General features: G+C 43.3%; 1 protein-coding gene across 2 annotated transcripts; it reads left to right on the top strand.

Annotated features, from left to right (window-relative positions):
- The first annotated feature begins 1,795 nt into the window (after window positions 1-1,795).
- LOC146492495 (uncharacterized) lies at window positions 1,796-16,641 on the top strand. Of its 2 annotated transcripts, XM_085148573.1 has the most exons (11): window positions 1,796-2,060; window positions 2,635-2,910; window positions 5,859-6,107; window positions 9,380-9,709; window positions 9,830-9,931; window positions 13,209-13,250; window positions 13,660-13,731; window positions 13,823-13,873; window positions 14,022-14,090; window positions 14,163-14,213; window positions 16,295-16,641. In XM_085148573.1, exons 1-11 carry the CDS (start codon window positions 2,000-2,002, stop codon window positions 16,360-16,362), a joined length of 1,371 nt encoding a protein of 456 aa, XP_085004699.1. In that variant the 5' UTR covers window positions 1,796-1,999; the 3' UTR covers window positions 16,363-16,641. The 2 variants fall into 2 exon arrangements, with proteins under 2 accessions (XP_085004699.1, XP_085004697.1); XM_085148571.1 differs by having other exon boundaries at window positions 14,022-14,213.
- The last annotated feature ends 2,904 nt before the right edge of the window (window positions 16,642-19,545 follow it).

Below are 19,545 nucleotides of genomic sequence, written 5' to 3'. Positions count from 1 at the left end.
GCATGCAGAAGGATAAATTCACTCACTGCAGAGCACCACTAACACGTCACTGCGTGCACTGAGCCAAAAATACAAACGCTTACTAATAAAGCTGCACTTACAAAGAACCTCGTGTGCTCATTTACAGCCACTTGTTTTCATTCCTGGACTCTTTTAGAACAGCTTTGCATGATTCTCAGCTCAAAATAATCCCCAGTGCAGCCCTTTGTGCCTTCAGATGAGCTGCTGCATGTTTTCATCACTTCAGCTTTCTCACACTGACAAACTCAACTCTGCTGTCATCACATGATTATTTCTGCGACCTTCACTTTAACCTCAGCACAGTTTTTCTGTTCTGCCTTCAGATTCTAACTCGTGCACAGCCTCCATGTTTTTATCCTGGATGTTCAGAAAGTTTCACCTCAGGTTGAAACTTTTTCTTTTCTCAGCTCCTCTTATTAACTTTCCAGGTGCGATCGTGGCTCAAGAGTTGCCGGTTCGAGCCCCGGCTTGGACAGTCTCGGTCGTTGTGTCCTTGGGTGAGACGCTTCACCTGTTGCCTACTGGTGGTGGTCAGAGGGCCCGGTGGCGCCAGTGTCCAGCAGCCTCGCCTCTGTCAGTGCGCCCCAGGGTGGCTGTGGCTACAATGTAGCTGCCATCACCAGTGTGTGAATGTGTGTGTGAATGGGTGATATTAAACCCGATTCTTTTGTCCCCATGATCGAACAGAGGATCAATCATCTTCCAGAAGAGAGAGACCTCTGCACAGCTCAGACGCCAGTTGCAAGAGCTCTAACATTAGAATCATAAACTGTGCTTCATATAGGTTTTATTTTGGTACTTTACACATCACACAGTCTCAAACATTGCTTATATGGCAAGTTCCTCATTTCAGTGTCTTATCTATTAATATGGCTGTGCACTAAAACTTCCTGTTTTTCACTTAGTTTGTGAGTTAAAAGTGGCCTTGCTCTACAAGCCTTCATTAAAGTACATAAAACAATATAATGAGCAGATACACATTAAAATATTTCTCTTATCCCTGACAGTGTGTAAAGCACTTTGGGGTCCTTGGGGACGAGTAAAGCGCTGTACAAACACAGACCATTTACCATTGCATGACTGTCCTCCACACAGAGATGTGAGCTGTGTGACTCTAACATTAATTATGATCTCTGATGACTGTAACCACGTCACTCGGCTCTTTTAAGAGTCTGTCTGTGTGCAGGGGAATGATTTAGCTCCTGATAGCTGATAGGAAGTTATACAGATAGAGCTCTTCTACAGATCAGAGATCAGTTAGAAATCAGCTGTGGAGGAATTATCTTGCAGAGTGAAGACGACTTCCTGTCAGCCTCTCAGTTTCCACTGATCATAAATCAGCAGCTGTCAGTGTCTTCACCGTGGACTCGCTCCCCTCCAGCCACCTCCTGCAGCTCTCCTGGGGGGGGTGAAGCATTTCCAAACCGGCTGGGAGACACGATGTGTCCATCAGGTTCTGGCTCTGCCCCGGGGTCGGGGCAGCACCTCAGCTATGGGATGCAAAGCATCTATTGGCTCCTTCCAGTGTGGAGTGGAGAGGCTCTCACCTCGAGACCTCTGCGCTGATTCCAGCTTTCATTTTAATCTAAACTGGACACAGCATCACTTCAGTTCATCCCCTCATTTATATTTGTCTTTGTCTGCTGATCCATGAAACACGTCTCTGTCTAATACACGAAGAACGAAAAACACTAAAAGAAGTTTTAAACATGAGTTGTTGTGATTCTGACACAGGCAGGTGAATAAACGAATCTCCATCATGTATCTGTGTGTCTGAGTTCTGACAGCAGTCGGTAAGTTTAGTTACAGTCACTGGAGTTGAAACAAGTGTAACAGATTATAATAAAGAGAGAAAGCGTCTGTTCTCTGACCACAGAACCTCAGAAATAGAAGGCGTGTTCACAGAGGCGCTGACTTCCTGTTCTCTGTTCAAACACAAACTGTGGTCACTGTGAGTTCAGACACTCAGCCTGTCAGGATGTGGGTGAACATCTACTGCTGCCTGTTAGCCTGCGCTCTGAGCTGTCCTGTCACAGCAGGTGGGAAACTTTGCATTAATGTCTGATATACTTTATAGTTCTCACACATGTGCATTTGTGTTGGTGTTTGTAGTTTCAGGGATTTCACAAGATTATAGAAAATGAGTTCAAAGTGTGAAGCAGACACACGATCACAGGAAGTCGAGTTATGGTGTGAGTGTAGCTCAAACGTTTCATCTTCCGGAAGAAAAGTTTTAAAAATGAAATTCTCTGTTTGTTTTAGACGAACTGTTTTTAAAACAACATTAATGAAAAACGGTGATTTTGACCTGAAGTTCAGCTTTTTATTGATTGATTTATAATAAGATGATGAAATAATCATTTTCAGACTAAAGCTTTAAGAATTTACAACCAGGAAACAGCAAATATCCTGCTGTTTCCTAACATCCTGTCAGTTAACTTCTGTCAGGATGATCGTGTGATGCTCAAAGTTGAATTTTATTGAACTTAAACGTGAGCACAGAGTGACACTCAGGTCACTTTTCATGAGACAGGGAGTCATGTGATGTTAACGTGTAACTCTGTTAACTCAGTGAGTCTGAGACATGATTTTAAAAATGTTTTTGTTTTACAGGTTTAACCCGTGAAGTAGTTACAGAGGGGACGCAGCTCACTGTGCGCTGTCCTTACTATCTACAGGGTGAAGTGAGGTGGAGCAGAGAGAGTGGAGGAAGCAAAGCTGACATACTTACAGCTGATGGAGACAAAACTATAAAACACATCAAAGATCCACAGAAACGATACAGTTCACTGGCTGACGGGACTCTGATCGTCCTCAGAGCTGCTCCCTCAGACTCTGGCAGATACTTCTGTAATAGTTACCTGGCAGAGGAGCTGACAGTGATCCCAGGTAACATCAGACTTTATCAGCATTAACCTGTTTACTCTCTAAAAATCATTTCTGATTTAAAAAAAACCTCAAACATCAGTGTGTTAATAAATGCTGCGTTTGCATTTTATATAAAATAATAACTGTAATGTTCTTCATGTGTAAACCTCACATACTGCAGTAGCCAGTGAGCAGCTACATATGTCATGGTCCTGGGCCAAGTTGGCCCAGCATTCTTAGTTTTCTTGTATTTTGTTCCTTATGCCGTGGTTCCTAGGTTCTGTTAAAGATGTTCCTTATTTGATTACCCCCTGTGTGCCCCTCTGTGTATCTGTGAGCCCTCGTTTCCCCTCCTTGTGTTTCATTCAATGTTTTCCCAGCCCGTTATGTCTGTGCTCTCTCTCCTCCTGTCTGAACCTCTGTGTACTTCCTGTTTTACTTTGACAGTCTCTCGTCAGTATGCGTCATGTTGTGTTCACTCCTGCCCTGTCTCGTTACGATTATCTGTGTCAGCTGTGTTCCCCGTGTGCTCCCACTTCCCTCGTTAACCCTCTGTGTATTTATGTGCATGTCTCCCTCAGTTCAGGGTCGCGTCGTCAATGTCTCTTCCCCGAACCTGTGTGCCCTCGGTCTTCTGTTAGCATTCCCAGTTTAGTTCTGTTTCTTTGTAAGGCCTGCAATAAAGCAGTGATTTTGAGTTCAGCTTTTTGTCTGCTTGAGTTTTGCGTTTGGGTCCTCATCTGCCTCCACACAGCCAGTTCATGACAATATCATATTGATGATTGAGAATGCATCAAGACCCTCAAACATCAGTGTATTAATAAATGCTGTGTTTGCATTTTATATAAAATAATAACTGTAATGTTCTTCATGTGTAAACCTCACATACTGCAGTAACCAGTGAGCAGCTACATAATAATGAAAGTCTTATCTCTGCTCTCTGTAAACTCAAACCACAGATCTGAACTTCAGCTGATGTGATCACACTGAAGCATTTATGGGTTATTGTGCAGTGACCGCTGGTAACGTGGTTACCAAGTTTCTCTGTGTGCTGTAACGAGAGTGCAGCAACACAAATGTGTGGTATAAATGTGATGTGGGGATTGTTGCTGTTGTTGGCACTTTAGTTTTGATTCTACTGGAACGTGATCAGGAGTCGGAACACGTTGGACGGTTAATGTGGTCTTTCACAGAAAATGGAACAATTATGCAGCCTGGTGTGATTCAGTCAGACACAGTATTGAACCATAAACACTGTAAATATTACAACAACAAATGCCAACAATAGTGCTGCAAACAAGGCAACAGAGGTGTCCATTAATCTGCTTTTCCAGCCATAGGGCTTTATCAAGAAACTGGAGGTTGTTTAATCTGACCTCTGACTTTCTGCTTCTTAATTCAGATCAAACTGAGGTCATTGTACTCGGCGCTGAAAATCTTAGAAATATGGTATCTAACCAGATTCTTCCTCTGGATGGCATTACCTTGGCCTCCAGTAACACTGTGAGGAACCTTGGAGTCATTTTTGACCAGGACATGTCCTTCAATGCACATATTAAACAAATATGTAAGACTGCTTTCTTCCATTTGTGCAACATCTCTAAAGTTAGAAATATCCTGTCTCAGAGTGACGCTGAAAAACTAGTTCATGCATTTATTACTTCCAGGCTGGACTACTGTAATTCATTATTATCAGGAAGTCCTAAAAACTCCCTGAAAAGCCTTCAGCTAATCCAAAATGCTGCAGCAAGAGTCCTGACAGGGACTAGAAAGAGAGAGCATATTTCTCCTGTTTTGGCTTCCTGTTAAATCCAGAATTCAAAATCCTGCTCCTCACATACAAGGTCTTAAATAATCAGGCCCCATCTTATCTTAATGACCTTGTAGTACCATATCACCCTATTAGAGCACTTCGCTCTCGCTCTGCAGGCCTACTTGTTGTTCCTAGAGTATTTAAAAGTAGAATGGGAGGGAGAGCCTTCAGTTTTCAGGCCCCTCTTCTGTGGAACCAGCTTCCAGTTTGGATTCAGGAGACAGACACTATCTCTACTTTTAAGATTAGGCTTCAAACTTTCCTTTTTGCTAAAGCATATAGTTAGGGCTGGACCAGGTGACCCTGAATCCTCCCTTAGTTATGCTGCAATAGACGTAGGCTGCCGGGGATTCCCATGATGCACTGGGTGTTTCTTCTTCACTCTCTACGTGTTTACTCTCAAATGGTCGCAGCAGATGGCCCCGCCCCTCCCTGAGCCCTGTTTCTGCCGGAGGTTTTTTTCTGTTAAAGGGAGTTTTTCCTCCCCACTGTCGCCGTTACTCACATCACAGGGGGTCGTTTGATTTTTGGGACGTGATTATTTTAAAAAATTTAAAAAGCCATTCATTGGCTTTATGTCTGACACGGTATTAAAGCCCAATGAAGAGTACATGTAAATGACTAAATAAATTAAATAAATGTTAATATTCTCTATAATTAACAGTGTGCAAACAGGATGATCCAGCTTTGTAACCTTTCTTCTCTTAACTCTAATAGCAGTTGTGTAGTAGAGACCAAAAATAAAACTGTCCATTCTCTGTATCACCAACTCAAGCACATCGATGCATCACAGTTTGCATGTTGGGATGAATTATTTGAAATGATAAATGTGTCACTAATTCCCAGTTTTACACTGAAACTGTAACAAAACCAGGTTCCATGTTCCAGTTACCATGGTAACTTTGAAAAACCGAGCCTTAGGCTCAACATGCCTTCTAACCCCGTAATCTAGATACAGCCGTCAGGTCTCAATAGGTTCATTTATCACATTTCTTTAATTAGCTATTTGCTTTTGCTGTTTTGATATTGTTTGTTTTTATTTGTTTGTTTGTTTGTTTTGGCCCTGATTTCATAATGAACACGAGAAAAGTCAATAATTGTCCATTTTACAAACTCAATCGTGGTTTTTAGTCACACATTCATTTGTTATTCACAGGAACAATAAAACGCAGCGTTGAAGAGAGAGGCAGCATCTCACTGAAATGTCCTGGTGATGTTAGAGGATCAGCTGTTCCAACATGGAGACGAGACTCTGGAGAAATAAATGAAGGAAGGATTTCTTTTTCCCGTAGAGACAAAACATTAACAATAAGAGACGCTGAGCCTGCTGACTCTGGACTGTACTACTGTGATGGAAAACCAGCTGTTTATCTGACTGTGACCAAAGGACGGAGACCTGACAGAGGTGAGACACATGAACACAATCAGCAGGCTGATTCTGCTCTGACTGTTAGTGTCAGCCTGACTCAGACCATCAGCTTGTGTCTCCACTGTGGTTCAGGAGTGAAACATCCACAGCGACACACTGACAGGCTGGTTTTTAATAAAAACTGACCCAGAAACAGTGCTGCATGGATCTGATTATGTAAAGAAACGATTCAATAGGAGTCAGACTGAAGAAAGAAGCTTTCAGTGTGTTTCAGTCTCACAGAGTGTTGTACATGTAGACAAAGTTAGGCCAGGTTTAACTCTGAGATATGAAAGTACCACACACTCGCATGCAAGCTGTTTGAGGTTTTGAGCAAGACGCAAATACACAGCTGAGCACAGTAGTGACAGTCTGCTGTTCCTGTTCAGCAGCAGCTTTGTGATGCACAGTAAAGATTCCCACAGTACGTCAATCATTTCAAATCTGAATTTGGAACATCACGTCCTGACAAGTAAGAAGAGATCTGTTTGTATAAGTCAGTAAAAAGTAAAACGTAACATTGTTATGAATTAATCCTTTTAAATACATACTCACATAAAACTCCACAATGTAAAATAACGACATAAAATCTCAAATGCAGACAGCATCGGTCGATGGTTTAAGTGAAAGCAGATGTAACAGGTGGTCAGTGCAGAGGAAGCATAGACTAACCAGGTTGATGTGAAACTTGTTGCTGTTAGAGAAGCCGAGTGCAGCACGCTCTGCATGCAGGTGGTTTCAGGTTTAAAGAAAGATGCCAGGACACAGCTCAGTCCAACAATGACTGTCTGCTGTTCCTGTCCAACAACAGCTTTGTGATGCACAGTAAAGATTCCCACAGTTCACTGGTGACCAATCAAATTTACTTCAAGAGTCAAAGTTATAAATGATGAGAATGGAATTATATTTATTATAGGAAGAAGAGCGCTGTGGGGAGAATCCACCATTATTTTCTTTAATAAAGAAAAAAATGTGAAATTGCATCAGAAAATATTTCCATTTGAGTTATTACATCAGATGCAGATTGTCAGGAGCTTCCTGTGTGGAGGAAGAGATGAAGCAAACGCAGGACTCGTTGATTAGTGAAGGATTACCACGGTGTTTATCACAGAGAGTGGATGAACAGAACATGAACGGACTGATTTGAGCAGAACACTCGGGATAGGCAACATCTGTGACACGACAAAGGACTGGAGGGAACTGAGGGCTTCAATAGGGCGGCTGTAGCTCAGGAGGAAGAGCAGGTCAGCTGCTGATCGGAAGGTTGGAAGTTCGATCCCTGGCTCCTCTAGTCTGCATGCCAAATATCCTTGGGCAAGATACTAACCCCGACTTGCTCTCCGATGCATCCATCAGAGTATGAATGAATGATAGTTAGAAAGCACTCAACGTATAGATAATAGTGCTTGTGTGAATGGGTGTGTATGGGGTGGATGCTGCGTGTTGTATAGAGCGCTTTGAGTACTCCAGTACTCCATTTACCATTCACCAGTCCAAATGCATGACTGACTAACGATTGGAGACAGGTGAGTACACGGCTGAACTCTAACTAATGATGCATGGAATGAACTGGAACACAATACACAGGTAGACAGCCTGGCACAGACAACAGACAGTGAAAAACACGGCTGTGGAAAATAAACTGAAAACACTGGGTGACCAGGAACACTGACACAGATGACATCAGAGAAGTCGATGTTACACGTGCCATCTCCGCCCTTTTCATCCTCTCCGTGATCTCCAAATCAAAACCAGGACTCACTGCCATCTAAAGCAATGAAGTATAAAAGGCAAAAGCAGAGTTTGTACAGTTCTAACGAGCTTGAACGTGAATATGTTTTGTAACTGCCTTCAGTGTTTGTGGTGGGGCGTGGTCTGCGGTGCCGTGTGGACCTGCACAGCATCCGCGATCACGCCCGCCGAGCATAAACACGGGGACTCGGGGTTGTGTGTGCTGGTGTGATGTATGTGCGGCTGCCAGCAGAGAGCTGCAGCCATGGAATGAATAAAGATGGCTGTCAATAACAACCCGTGGTCCTGCCGAGCCTTATTCACGCCACATTGGTGCTGAAACCCAGGACGCTGCATGAGAGGGAGGAGCTGGCCCAGAGGGTGGCCGAGATGGCGGAGGGAACAGGAAGTAACCTCGAGCAGCCATCTGCAGTGACAGGTTGGATGTGATGGAAGACAGGACAGAGAAAGAGAGGCAGAGATTAATATAACTAATGATTAAATGCAGAGTGATGTATAAACATGTAGGGTAGCCTGTTCTAGCAGCCTGTTGTAAAAACAAGAGATTTGTTCTCATTTGTTTAATTGAACCATCTGGAAAACACCTGATTGGCAACAATGAGGTTTTCCAGCACGACAATGATCCCAAACTCACTGACAGTGCAGTGAAAGCAGAAATGGATAGAAACACACAGGAGAACCATCAGAGCCGGAGCTCAGCATGACTGAACCATAATGACAGAGAACAACAGGCAGAAACATCCAACGAAGAGCTTTGAATGTCCTTCAGGAAGCCTGGAGAGCTATTGCTGAAGGTCCTCAGAGAAGACAGGGAGCTGCTCTTTTCTTCCTGTTCCCACTTCCTGTTCCCACTTCCGGTTCCCTCTGTCACCAAATGCTTGCTCATAGGTGTCTTTCTCTTTCTCTGTATTATTGTCAGGGTCTATCTACAATATAAAAGATGCCTTAAGGCAACTGTTGCTGTGATTAGACACTATCTACTAAATAAAATGGAATTTAAAGCTAAATATTAACAAAACACCTAAAGATACAATTTAAAATGGATTTTCTGCTGAATTGCCTGATATGTGTAGACACAACACTGGTTCCTTCCCTGAGTTAGGAAACTTGTTTTTATACTTGACTGATTCATAGATGATTCAGTGATAAGTGACTTAACAAAGAGCATTCCTCTGAACATGGTCAGGTTCAGGGACTGGAAGGAAAATGAGTGACAAAGCAGCCAAAGGACAACAATAGAAGACATAAATAACTGAAGTCGTTCCTCTAAAAACTCCTGCATGAAAAAGTTTACATCTCAGACTCTTATTGTATTTACAATCATCTGTAGTATAGCAAACTATACTGTTCATACTGTACAGAAATATGCATATATACCCCAACTCACTTTGGAGAAATAAAGTACCCCACGATGGCAGACAGACATCCAACTATTTGTGTTTTAGATTCTTATATTAAAAGTAAACAGTCAGTTCTGTTAATCAATTCTCATGTAGCTATTTTGTCTGTTACTCAAGGTAAGAAGACAACAACTACAACCACAACAACAACAACAACAACAACAACAACAAAAACGAAAACAACAACAACAACAACACCGACAACAACAACAACAACAACAACAACACCGACAACAACACCGACAACAACAACGACACCACCAACAACAACAACAACAACACCGACAACAACAACAACAACACTGACAACAACAACACCAACAACAACAACACCACCAACAACAACAACAACACCGACAACAACAACGACAACACCAACAACAACAACAACAACAAGGGCTACATTAACTAGAACTCATCAATCAACAACAACAGAAATTCCATTAGGTACGATTTAAACAAACAAACTAAGGTCAGAGTGTCGTTGTTGTTTACACAAGCTCACAAACATCTGTCAGTTCGGTTCTGTAGATAAAATGTTTAAATGATATTTATGTTTGTTTCCAGTCGAACAAACTGGTTTCCAGTTAGGAATGGGTGCTCTTCTTCTCTTTATCCTCGTCATCATCGCCGTCTATTTTATTTGGAGACGCAGGTTTAAAAGACGAGGTGAGTAAAGCAGAACGTGACCAGAATCTAAACTGTGGTGTCGTGCTTCAGATTCTTTATTCATTCATTCATTGAGACTCTTCTCTTGATAATTCTCACATCTTTGTTTCAGCTTTTGGTCCAGCTCAGTTTCTTGTCTTTAATCTGTTTTCATTCTTTCTAAAAAAGAAAGAAAAGGGAACAACTAGCTGCTAACAGCTCACACGTTAGACACCAGACACAAGTTTCCTTTACAAGGTTTCTTACTCTTTCTTTCCTTTTGGTTCACTGCAGATTTAGATGCAAAAAAAAAAACTGAAATAAAACATAAAATAAATTGTGACTGTGCCTTTAGCAACTATTCACCTTTTATTGAATCAGTCCAAATAAATTCCACACCTTGCTTTCAAAAACACTCACTCCTCGGTCTGAATCTACACAACTCAGAGAAGAACACACTCCTGAGGACAGTCAGGAAAAATGGGTGAAGAACTTTTCAGACCGGAATCTCGCTGAACCTGAAAACAAAGTGTTAGCCAAAGGACTCAATTTTGCCATTTCTCCGCATAGTTGCCCATAGTGGACCTCATCACAGCCACAGAAACCGCCATACGGATTAATAAATTATCACAGACAGAAGCAGAGCAAATCAGGATGAAAGTCTCAGCCACCCTCTCCAGTGCCAAAGTCCCTCCGTCCAACCTCACAATACAGGAAAAGAAAGCCGTCGCTTCCCTGAGCAAAGACCACAACATCACTGTTTTACCAGCAGATAAGGGAAGATGCACCGTGGTCCTAAACACTACAGATTACCACACAAAGATCACTACTCTCCTCAGTGACAACAATACCTACGAAGCCTTAAAGCGAGACCCCACAAGCAGCTACAAAAAGAAAGTTATAGCTTGCCTTCAAGACTTTGAAAAGGACAAAATCATTGACCGCCTTACATATCACCGCCTTTACTTTCCTTTTTGCTAAAGCATATAGTTAGGGCTGGACCAGGTGACCCTGAATCCTCCCTTAGTTATGCTGCAATAGATGTAGGCTGCCGTGGGATTCCCATGATGCACTGGGTTTTTCCTTTCCAGTCACCTTTCTCACTCACTATGTATTAACAGACCTCTCTGCATTGAATCATATCTGTTATTAATCTCTGTCTCTCTTCCACAGCATGTCTTTTATCCTGTCTTCCTTCTCTCACCCCAACCAATCACAGCAGATGGCCCCGACCCTCCCTGAGCCTGGTTCTGCCGGAGGTTTCTTCCTGTTAAAAGGCAGTTTTTCCTTCCCACTGTCGCCAAAGTGCTTGCTCATAGGGGGTCATATGATTGTTGGGTTTTTCTCTGTATCTATGAAGCGCCTTGAGGCGACTTTTGTTGTGATTTGGCGCTATATAAATAAAATTGAATTGAATTGAATTGAATTTACCCAGGGGATGCCATACCCTGCATTTACGGACTTCCTAAGATCCTCAAGGAAGCTGTCCCACTCAGACCCATAGTCAGTAGCATAAACTCACTTATAACATTGCAAAACACCTTGATACCATCCTTGCTCCTCTCGTGGGGAACACCCCACACCACATCAAGAACTCCACCGACTTCACTGACAAGGTCCAGAAACTTACCCTGGATCCAGATGAAACCATGGTGTCCTTTGATGTAGTCTCTCTCTTCACGTGCATACCCACCACGGAGGCCGTGGAGACTGTCAGAAAACGACTACAAGAAGACAACTCCTTGGAGGACAGGACCAACTTCACACCCGATCAGATTTGCACACTGTTAGACCTCTGCCTCACCACCACATATTTCAAATACAACGAAGGCTATTACAGACAAAAACATGGCTGTGCCATGGGCTCCCCCGTGTCACCTATTGTAGCCAACCTTTACATGGAGGAAGTGGAAAGGAAGGCTCTTGGCTCTTTCAAAGGAAGAGTACCCAGCCACTGGTACAGATATGTAGACGACACCTGGGTCAAAATCAAGACACAGGAAGTGGAATCCTTCACTGCGCACATCAACGCTGTGGATAAAAACATCAAGTTCACCAGGGAAGACACGAAGGATGACTGTTTGCCTTTCCTGGACTGCGCTGTGCACATTGAAGAGAATGGCAACCTCAACATCGAAGTTTACCGGAAGCCCACACACACGGACCAGTACCTCCTGTTTGACTCCCATCACCCTCTGGAACACAAACTTGGAGTAATTAGGACCCTACACCACCGGGCAGAACATGTTCCCTCTAAGCCTGAAGGAAGAAGAAGGAACACACACATGTAAAGGAAGCACTCAAAATGTGCGGCTATCCTAAATGGGCATTCTTAAAGTCAGCAGGAGATCAAAACTCCAGACATCCAGAGGCCCTCAGAACACAAGAGACCAAGGAAGACCAACAGAGGAGCAGCTGCGCCACTATCCCAGAAAGAGCTGAGGAGAGTCCCAGATGAGGGGTCACTCAGCATATTATATTTTCTACGTTCTTTATAGATTTGTAATCAGCAGCTGAAACATTTCATCAACTCACTGAGTTTCCCCTTAGCTCTCTCATTAACAAGCTGGTGTTGGCAGTGTGTGACCAATCTAAAAGAGCCTTTTCACAGGTCATACGACTCTCCGTCCACAGAAAATGATCCTTATCTCCAGAGATGTCGCCTACTGCTGATCAGAAATCTGTAAAAGACCAGTGAAGGCAGCATTGTTGCCAACACCTGATCATTAATCGCTGATCTGGTGATTTAGTGCACAGAGTGCACATTTTAATTCCAGTAATTTATTTTAAAAATGCATCTTCAGTGCTGCATTGATTTCTAGGTGACAGCTGCACTTTGGAGCTCTGACACTTTAAACTGAATCCATTCAAATATTAAAAGTTCTGATAAAGGAGAAAAAAATCTCTTCAGTTTGTCACAAAGTGAAGTTAATTTGATTAATCAGGTGTTCTTGGTGTGCGGTTGTCCAGGATTCAATTTGATTGGTCTGTAGGTGGTGATGTCATGCCCACTGATCTCTAAACTCCAATCGCTTTCTGATCTCAAATCATGCTCCTGAGCACAGCACAAGTTACCATGGTGATTTACCCAGGATATGATTTAGGGAAAATCTGGAATCTGCTCTGAAGTCGGGGCGTCTGATCACCAATGTTAGATAAATCCAGATAAAAAGATACCCTGGGTGTGTTGAACCAGCTTCATGTTCAGGCCTCGGGTGACCAACAGAACCACGTGTGACCAGCTGCTGCAAAACTTCATGTTACAAGAACTGAGAAGTAATTCAGTGTTTTTTCTTAGGAGCTGGACCGCGATCTGCACACTGCATGACAGAGCTGCAAGGTACATCTGCATGGTTGTTCTTTTTAATTCTACCTTACATACAAAGAGACACATGTAGAGAATATAAAAAAGCAAAGCCAGCCAGCAGAAAAAAGCTGCTCCTCACTAGGTTACTCTTCCCCGCAGACACCGTTATGTATGTGTGAGTCTGATGAAGCTAACATGGGAACAGCAAAGAGACTGTTTATTGGGCCATAACAATTACTCATAATGCAATCTGAGCATTAGAAGATGGTTTTAAAATAAAAAGAAACGCAAACAAAAACTAATTTTTGGCAGGTGTGATCAAAGCAGCCGAGCTGCAGGTGTGCCCAATCTTACGTCTCCAATTTTAAAAAAAAAAAAACCTAACTGTGTGTTAAAGTAACCTTAAAATCTGATTACAACATCCTGTTGAATGTTTTAACAGACACGTCAAACCAAAATGATGATCCCACATACGCCACCATCCCCGACCTGCCACAGACTGGAACCCTGCCCGGTAACACCTGAGCTGCCGTCGACCTTCACAGCCGTTCTGCTAATACTGCGTCTGCCTTCATTTAATCCAAACATGTCCTGTCCTCTTACAGACTCGACATATTCCTTGATTGGTTCCACTTTTCACGCTGGCAGTAATAAAGGTATCTATAGTTACAAGCTCCGCATAGGTTTACATACTGCTGCAGTAAAGTTTACAGCTTCCTGTAAAAAGGTAAAAATGTTGGTTTGTTGTGTAAAAGCATGAAAGTGAAATGTGGATGTGATGAAGGCTGTTTGCTGTTTTCACAGGTTTATTGAAGCAGAACGACCCCACATACGCCACCATCACCCACCTGCCACACACCACAGACATGAACGGTAACACCTCTGCTGGCACAAACTCTCAAAGCAGTTTACAAACTGTATTCATTCATGACTCTGATCCTGCAGATTCTCCTTATTCTTTGGTCGGTGAGTCTTTCAATGGTGGAAATCAAAAAGGTAACTTTAATGTTGAGCTCCTCGAATTCTCCAAACAAAGATTTACACTGAGATCCACATTCATCCACGTTGATCCACGTTTATCCACGTTCATCCACGTTTATCCACGTTTATCCACGTTCATCCACGTTCATCCACGTTTATCCACGTTCATCCACGTTTATCCACATTCATCCACGTCCGTCCACGTTTATCCACGTTCATCCACGTTCATCCACGTTTATCCACGTTCATCCACGTTTATCCACGTTCGTCCACGTTCGTCCACGTTCGTCCACGTTTATCCACGTTCGTCCACGTTCGTCCACGTTCGTCCACGTTCGTCCACGTTTATCCACGTTCGTCCACGTTCGTCCACGTTCGTCCACGTTTATCCACGTTCGTCCACGTTTATCCACGTTTATCCACGTTTATCCACGTTCATCCACGTTTATCGACATTCGTCCACGTTCGTCCACGTTCGTCCACGTTCGTCCACGTTCGTCCACGTTTATCCACGTTCGTCCACGTTCGTCCACGTTCATCCACGTTCATCCACGTTCATCCACGTTCATCCACGTTTATCCACGTTCGTCCACGTTCGTCCACGTTCGTCCACGTTCGTCCACGTTCGTCCACGTTCGTCCACGTTTATCCACGTTCATCCACGTTTATCCACGTTCGTCCACGTTTGTCCACGTTCATCCACGTTCGTCCACGTTTGTCCACGTTCATCCACGTTTGTCCACGTTCGTCCACGTTTGTCCACGTTCATCCACGTTCGTCCACGTTTGTCCACGTTCATCCACGTTTGTCCACGTTCGTCCACGTTCATCCACGTTCATCCACGTTCATCCACGTTTGTCCACGTTCATCCACGTTTGTCCACGTTCATCCACGTTTGTCCACGTTCATCCACGTTCATCCACGTTCATCCACGTTTGTCCACGTTCATCCACGTTTGTCCACGTTCATCCACGTTCATCCACGTTTGTCCACGTTCATCCACGTTTGTCCACGTTCATCCACGTTCATCCACGTTTGTCCACGTTCATCCACGTTCATCCACGTTCATCCACGTTTGTCCACGTTCATCCACGTTTGTCCACGTTCATCCACGTTTGTCCACGTTTATCCACGTTCGTCCACGTTTGTCCACGTTTATCCACGTTTATCCACGTTTATCCACGTTCATCCACGTTTATCCACATTCGTCCACGTTCGTCCACGTTCGTCCACGTTCGTCCACGTTCGTCCACGTTTATCCACGTTCATCCACGTTCGTCCACGTTCGTCCACGTTCGTCCACGTTCATCCACGTTTATCCACGTTCATCCACGTTTATCCACGTTTATCCACGTTCATCCACGTTCATCCACGTTTATCCACGTTCGTCCACGTTCGTCCACGTTCGTCCACGTTTATCCACGTTCATCCACGTTCGTCCACGTTCGTCCACGTTCGTCCACGTTCATCCACGTTTATCCACGTTCATCCACGTTTATCCACGTTCGTCCACGTTTATCCACGTTCGTCCACGTTCGTCCACGTTCGTCCACGTTCGTCCACGTTTATCCACGTTTATCCACGTTTATCCACGTTCATCCACGTTCGTCCACGTTTGTCCACGTTCATCCACGTTTGTCCACGTTCATCCACGTTCATCCACGTTCATCCACGTTTGTCCACGTTCATCCACGTTCATCCACGTTTATCCACGTTCGTCCACGTTTGTCCACGTTCATCCACGTTTATCCACGTTCGTCCACGTTTGTCCACGTTCATCCACGTTTGTCCACGTTCGTCCACGTTTGTCCACGTTCATCCACGTTCGTCCACGTTTGTCCACGTTCATCCACGTTTGTCCACGTTCATCCACGTTCATCCACGTTTGTCCACGTTCATCCACGTTTGTCCACGTTTGTCCACGTTCATCCACGTTCATCCACGTTTGTCCACGTTCATCCACGTTTGTCCACGTTCATCCACGTTCATCCACGTTTGTCCACGTTCATCCACGTTCATCCATGTTCATCACGTCAAACTTGTTATTTTCATTCCCGTCACAAAAATAAAAGATTTCTTTATTTTCTGCTCCAAAGGTTCAAAGCAGCTGACTGACAGCACGTACGTCTTACTACAGAAGCCCAAATCACCAAGACCGGTTTAACTTTATCTGATGGACCAGTCGAAAATATTGGTTTGTCTCAATGTTTTCCTGTAAAAGTGTATGTAATTGTATTTTTATATGTACATAATAAGAAGTTCATGTATCCTTCAATTTTGTGCCCCCATATAAAACGAGATTATAAATGAAAGTAAAGAGAGACGTGTTGTTGAATCTGTTGGAGCAAATATGATTCCATACTTTCAGTTTCCATGTAAAAATCAATAAATCAATAAAATGATGTGGGATCAATATATTTATATATCCCAGTACACTGATGTGTGTGTGAGTCCTTCTACAGTTGATAATAATAATAATAATAATAATAATAATAACAACAATAATAATAATACATTTTATTTGAGGGCGCCTTTCAGAAACTCAAGGTCACCCTAAAAAGAACAAAATTAATAAAAGGAACAATAGTCATAAAATACATAAAATAAGTTAAAATTGCAAAACAGATAAAATCAGCATTAAAGTGAATAAACCAGTTTAAACAGATGTGCTTTGAGCTGTGACTTAAATACGGAGAGGGAGTCAATATTTCTTAGTGCAGGAGGAAGAGAGTTGCAGAGCCGAGGAGCAGAGCGACTGAAAGCTCTGTTCAGTGATGACGTGTGAGGACTGAACAGCTGATGATCTGAGAGGACGGGAAACAGTGGTGATATGGAGCAGGTCACACAAATATGCAGGAGCAGATTTATGGACACACTTGTATGTAAGAAGTAAGATTTTAAAATTTATTCTGGCTTCTACGAGCAACCAGTGAAGCTGCTGAAGAACTGGGGTGATATGAGCTCTTAACGGGGTGAAGTTATGACCCGAGCTGCAGAGTTGGAGTTTATGAAGGGACCTTTCAGGGAATTGTGTGTTTACTTTGTTTTTGTTTGTTAGATATTTTATTCTTTTTTAAACTTGCTTTTCCACCTGGATTGTTTGACACGTGTGACCACTGTCGGCGTTGGACTCTAGATCAGAATTCAGACTTTGTTTTGCAATTTGGGTTTTCCTAAATGGAAACTAGGAATTATTCCTAATGGTCTATTTCAGGAACCAGTGGCTAAAAAAGGTCAATAAACCATTTGAATCCAGCCTCAGGTGTCCTTAACTAAATCTAACCACGGCAATATGAACAAAAGGCTGTTATTAAACCAGGACCAGCTCTGGATGTCCTCCTTCTGTTACTGAACCTGTTGGCCAGTCGCCTTTCACAGCAGACGTGTCATGTGCTGCACTCACCGCTAACTAGAGCAAAGGACCCAAAATTAGTGTTGCGCTAGTGGCTGTGCCCAACTTTGTGCTCGATGTGCCTGCTTCCTGTCATTTCACAGCATGTATCTCTCTGACTGCTGTTGGGTTTATCTGGGCACAAACTCCGCTGGAACACAAGACCGAACTGCTCGACAAGACAAGGAGTCAGCCCAGGCTTCACCTGTCCTCAGCCAACTTCAACTCCTTCGCTGCAGCCCTTTTTATTGTCAGCAAGCAATCATTCATGAATATGCAAATACATGTATTCTGTGTGTGTGTGTGTGTGTTTCCAGCTATACCATACATAGATATACGACCTTTCAATGAACTTCAACTGTATGTATGAGGCATGCAGAAAAGCAGAAGTAAGCGTCCCACTAAATGATAAGAACAGGAAGTTGCGATGGTTCATATCTCAGACGAACGTTTAAACATGTGGAGTTTTGCACTTTTAAGAAACAGAACAACACAATCTTTTTCCTAAAGTTTTAATGGGAATTATAACGTCGAGGCTGCTTCCTCTCATCTCGTGGTACACAAGTGCACACAGAATCTCATCAGACCTAATAAGGCTGTGATTATTATCAGCGTACAAATGATTATATATTTCTAAGCACAAATGACAATATAAAAAATATCAATTCCAACATCTACGAGAGTTTGTGTTGTATTGTGTTCAAATGTTTAGTAAAATCACGTGTGGCTCACTCATAAAGAAGAAAGCCGTGTAGCTATCCTGACGAGTGTGTCGTCACCACAACACGTCCCCCAACACTGTTCACTGAACCTCTGCGTGTGCTTCAACTTAGTGCAGCACTTAGTGATCACACGAAGGTACGTCACAGCACTCAGCGGTCAAAGTTGAAACCAGTTGAACTTTGACCTCAGCGTGTGCGAGTGCTCCTTGCTTGTGGTTCAGTCTTAGAGATCGGATGAGGAACAGGAAGGAGCTCTGAGCAGAGCCAAAGGTCCTCCACATCAAAAGGAGTCAGCTGAAGAATTTGAGGCATATGGAGAACAACCCTCCTCCACCTGTGCCGTGGAGAGCATGGGACAGGTGGAGGACAGGGGGGTCTGGGACTTCTACACACAGAGGGACGTAGGTATGGATCACATCAATATGACCACGTGTGTATTCAAAAATCTGCTGCATGAAGTAAACCTGTCTGATATCCTGGTGAGCTGCACTGTTGTCAAACACCACATGCTCTGAAACCACAAGCATGGCCTCGTGGTGGTCATGGCAACAACCTGTTTTGTTTTCCAAATGTCCGCGCATGAAGTCAGAGTGAAACTGATGTGGTTTTAATGATGTGCTCAGCTCTCTCTGCTTAGTTTATGTTGGTGTGGTTGATTCGGGGAGGCAGCATCCCTGTGGGTGTCAGGCAGGCCGGTCACAGAAATCAGCTGCTCGTCTGTTTTGGTTGGCTGAGCTGGATTTACCTGTGGATGGACAGAAGAGCAGAACTAAAGTATGACTTGGACGTGGTGATGATATTTCAGCTGTGGTGATGTCATGCTGTACATCAGTGTGGTGAAATGTGTTGTGAGCTGGCTGCTGTGTGCTGGAGGAACAGCTGTATACACTCAAGCAGCTTATTTCCTGTTTTGAAAAAAGATCAAACCAATGTGTGTTTGCTGATGTCGTCGTTTGCTCTCCAGCATCACTGCAGGTAAGAACTTTTCAATATCTATTAAAATGATCCTCAGCAGCAGCTCTTTGTTTACCAGTTTATTCTTTAGTCTGGTGTCTTAGTTTGTCTTTCTTGTATTCTCTTTAGTTCTCTGAGCATTTCGTAGCCGCCCTCTGTGTCTCCCTGTTGTTGTTCTCTGTGTTTCTTAGTTGCTCTGTCTGCCCTAGTCAAGTCTGCGTCTACGTTACATTTCCTGTTTTACTTTGAAGGTCTGTGTCCTACGTGAATGTATTGAGTT

Source organism: Neolamprologus multifasciatus, chromosome 22 (assembly GCF_963576455.1).
Source record: "Neolamprologus multifasciatus chromosome 22, fNeoMul1.2, whole genome shotgun sequence".
In the NCBI taxonomy this organism is placed as follows: Eukaryota; Metazoa; Chordata; class Actinopteri; order Cichliformes; family Cichlidae; genus Neolamprologus; species Neolamprologus multifasciatus.
This window is presented reverse-complemented; position numbering and strand designations above follow the sequence as displayed.

Excerpts from the sequence above, each read along its gene's own strand:
- LOC146492495 (XM_085148571.1), top strand. The coding sequence starts at position 2,000 with ATGTGGGTGAACATCTACTGCTGCCTGTTAGCCTGCGCTCTGAGCTGT. Across the intron at positions 2,911-5,858 it reads GGAGCTGACAGTGATCCCAG|GAACAATAAAACGCAGCGTT; the intron begins GTAACATCAGAC and ends TGTTATTCACAG. Across the intron at positions 13,251-13,659 it reads CTGCATGACAGAGCTGCAAG|ACACGTCAAACCAAAATGAT; the intron begins GTACATCTGCAT and ends ATGTTTTAACAG.